At 50.3% G+C, this 3,169-nt stretch overlaps 1 protein-coding gene across 1 annotated transcript; it reads left to right on the top strand.

Annotated features, from left to right (window-relative positions):
- Window positions 1–421: 421 nt before the first annotated feature.
- LOC131383998 (interactor of HORMAD1 protein 1) lies at window positions 422–3,169 on the top strand. The gene is made up of 2 exons (XM_058442264.1): window positions 422–944; window positions 1,578–3,169. Exons 1-2 carry the CDS (start codon window positions 903–905, stop codon window positions 2,727–2,729), a joined length of 1,194 nt encoding a protein of 397 aa, XP_058298247.1. The 5' UTR covers window positions 422–902; the 3' UTR covers window positions 2,730–3,169.

Here is a 3,169-nt window from a genome sequence, read left to right as displayed (position 1 = left end):
ATTAGCTGGACTAAGGTGGTGATTGGTGGGTGGGGGGGATGACAGGGACAGAAACAGGGTACTTGAAGCTAAGGGAAGACTTTGCACCAAGGCCAATGGTGAGAGAGAAAACAGAGTCCAGAGACATGGAGGAGGACAAATGGGTAAAGGGAAGTGAGCCCAGATCTTGCTGGCCAATTTAAAGATTTAGATTTTGTTCAGTGGCCAGTGGGGTGCCATCGAAAGTTTCAATGGGCTGGGCATGGTGGCTCACGCCTGTAATCCCAGCACTTTGGGAGGCTGAGGCGGGCAGATCACCTGAGGTCAGAAGTTCGAGACCAGCCTGGCCAACATGGTGAAACCCCGTCTCTACTAAAAATACAAAAATTAGCCAGGTGTGGTGGCATGCACATGTAATCCCAGCTACTCAGGAGCTGAGGCAGGAGAATCACTCAAACCTGGGAGGCAGAGGTTGCAGTGAACCAAGATCGCGTCACTGCACTCCAGTCTGGGTGACAGAGCAAGTCTCCGTCTCAAAAAAAAAAAAGAAAAAAAGTTTCAATGAAGGTTTCAGAGGGTGCATTCTACTAAGATCACTCTGATGACAGGGCCAAGAAGGAAGGCCACAGAGGCTTTTATGCTGTTGTCTGGGCAACTGATTCTCAGAGTCCCCAGCAGGTGCTGAGGTTAGGTCTGCTCTAGCCAGGATCTTGTCAAGGAGGGAGGGAAGGAGAGCCTGGAGGAACCACTCCGGTCTGCATCCAGCTCCTCCCTTTTCACTGCTGTGGTTCTGTGGTTTGGGCAAATGGGACATACCATACATAGTCTTCAGGAGGTGAATTGTCATTGTTTTGTATTTAGTACAAGAGACTGTACAGGCCCAGAATGACCTGGTGTTTGAGGCAGTCCAGGACAAAGGCAACATGGAGCAGGCCATCCTTGAGATGAAGGAAAGATTTGAAGCTGTAAGTGTAAACCCCAACCTCTTTCCAAGTGTGTTTTGGGCTTTGAACTAGACCCAGAGAGAAACTTTTTTTTTTTTTTGAGACGGAGTCTCACTTTGTCATGCAGTGGCGCAATCTTGGCTCACTGCAACCTCCGCCTCCCATGTTCAAGCAATTCTCCTGCCTCAGCCTCCTGAGTAGCTAGGACTTACAGGTGTGCACCACCACGCCCGGCTAATTTTTGTATTTTTAGTAGAGAGGGGGTTTTTCACCATATTGGCCAGGATGATCTCAATCTCTTGACCTCGTGATCCACCTGCCTTAGCCTCCCAAAGTGCTGGGGATTACAGGCGTGAGCCACTGCACCTGGCCGAGAAACCTTTAAAGTTGCAAATTTTCAGCTAAGAGCAGAGACCAGCACAGGCCACTTGGAAAGGGGCCAGCATATAGGCTAGCTTCCTTCCCCAAGGTTCCTTGACATGATGTGGGCCCCAGGGGTTCAACTCCAGAGTGTAATTGTGCTTACCCTGGGAGGTTCCCTACAAGGAGCAAGCCTTGGTTCTGCTGTCACATCCATTGGTCTGTTCTCACGTTTTATTGTGCTTTCTGACTTGCACTGTCCATCACTGTCTTTCTCACTGCCTCTCTCCCCAGAGACAAGCAGAGTTTACAGAAATGAAGTCCAACCTGAAGCACCTTGAAGTTTTAGTTGCTCAGCAGAGTCAGGAATTCCACCATCTGTGTGAGCAGCTAGGCCAGCTGAATGTGCCCAGTGTCCTAGCAGAGCTGAAGAGATTGATCTCAGTGCCTCCAGGGAAAGACAGCTCTTCTCAGACGTCGCCACCTTTGGCCCAGAGCCTCAATCTCACCAGGCAGGAAAAATACACCTCTGAGAAACCAGTTTTATGGCAGGCCCAGGCCCTCCCTGCTGCATGGAATCCTGGTATGGGCTCCCTACAGCCTGGAGAATTTGGTGTCTGGGGTGAAGGAGCAAAGAATGATGCTCTCCAAGAAGAGGCTGCACTGCCAGCATTTGCGTCCCATGAAAGAAATAGGCATGTAAAGGACAAGGCAGTGCAGACTAACTGCAAGAACTGGGCTGTTACTAAAACAGGTGCCAAGAACCATGGTTCCAGCATCCCAGGCCATAAGATTCCTAGTGACAGGGATCTGGTTTCCCAAGGAGCCTCACAGCTCACATCACTGGAGATAAACAACTTTTCAACCAGCATTAAGAATGCCTGCCCAAAATATCAAGCCCAAAGTATGTTTTTGTGTGACCCACGTGAACATTTGGTGATTAAACAGAAAGATGGGACTGTAGAAATGCGAGGGAAAGACAAGAAGCAGCAGCCCAGGAAGGCCCACAGGGCCCACAGAGGCAGGCTCCTAGCCAGCAAGCAAAAACAAATCCCAATCCAGACCTGTAAATTCAATTCCAAATATCAGAGTCCTCAGCCTGCAATTTCTGTCCCTCAAAGCCCCTTCCTGAGGCAGCAGGAACCCCATGCTCAGCCTCTGCATCTGCAGTGTCCCAGGAGCCCCAAAGAACCAGTCTGCCCTATTTTGGGAGGAACAGTCGTGCCCAATAAGGCAGCAAGGGCAGTGCAGGGAAGACTCTTGCAGCTCAGCGGGTGCTCTTCCCAAGACAACAGGCTACTTTCCAGCAGTTCCCAGGGGGACCACCAGATGAGCTGGTTCAGTGGCCTCCATCTCGGATGTTCAGAGACCCCTCTATGCAAGGAGGCAGGAAAGAATTTGCTCTATGACCTGGGTTTTGATAGCAGTGATGATGATGGCTTCTGACCAGTCTACAGTTGATTTATTGGTCTCAGCTAGAAAGACAAATTGCAGGACATTTGGGCTGGCCAACAGCAGAAAGTCCCTGAAGCCTGCCAGGTACCCAGGGTCAGAGGCCCTGCTGAGGTGGGGTCAATGAGCACGAGGGCAGGGAAGGTCCAGCATTCTGGGTACCAGGTGCTGCCCCTGACAAGGATTAAGTGCATCCTTATTTATTGGAATGAAATGTGAAAATGGTGGTGATGAGAGCTGAGGCAGCAGCCTGGTTGTGGGGCATCTGGAGCAGGGTGCCTGTACTTTGGCCAAAGGTGGGCAGGCCTCCTTATGGAATATTGTGTAGCAGAAGGGCTCTCGTAAAACTGTTGCGGTAGCAGCATGACTCCAAACAACATTTTTGGGTCTTTAAAATATTCCCTACACATGACCAATACATTTTCAGGCCTCAG

Source organism: Hylobates moloch, unplaced genomic scaffold (assembly GCF_009828535.3).
Source record: "Hylobates moloch isolate HMO894 unplaced genomic scaffold, HMol_V3 SCAFFOLD_8, whole genome shotgun sequence".
NCBI classification, from domain to species: domain Eukaryota; kingdom Metazoa; phylum Chordata; class Mammalia; order Primates; family Hylobatidae; genus Hylobates; species Hylobates moloch.
The sequence above is the reverse complement of the archived record's forward strand: the minus strand, read 5'-3'. Positions and strand labels throughout refer to the sequence as shown.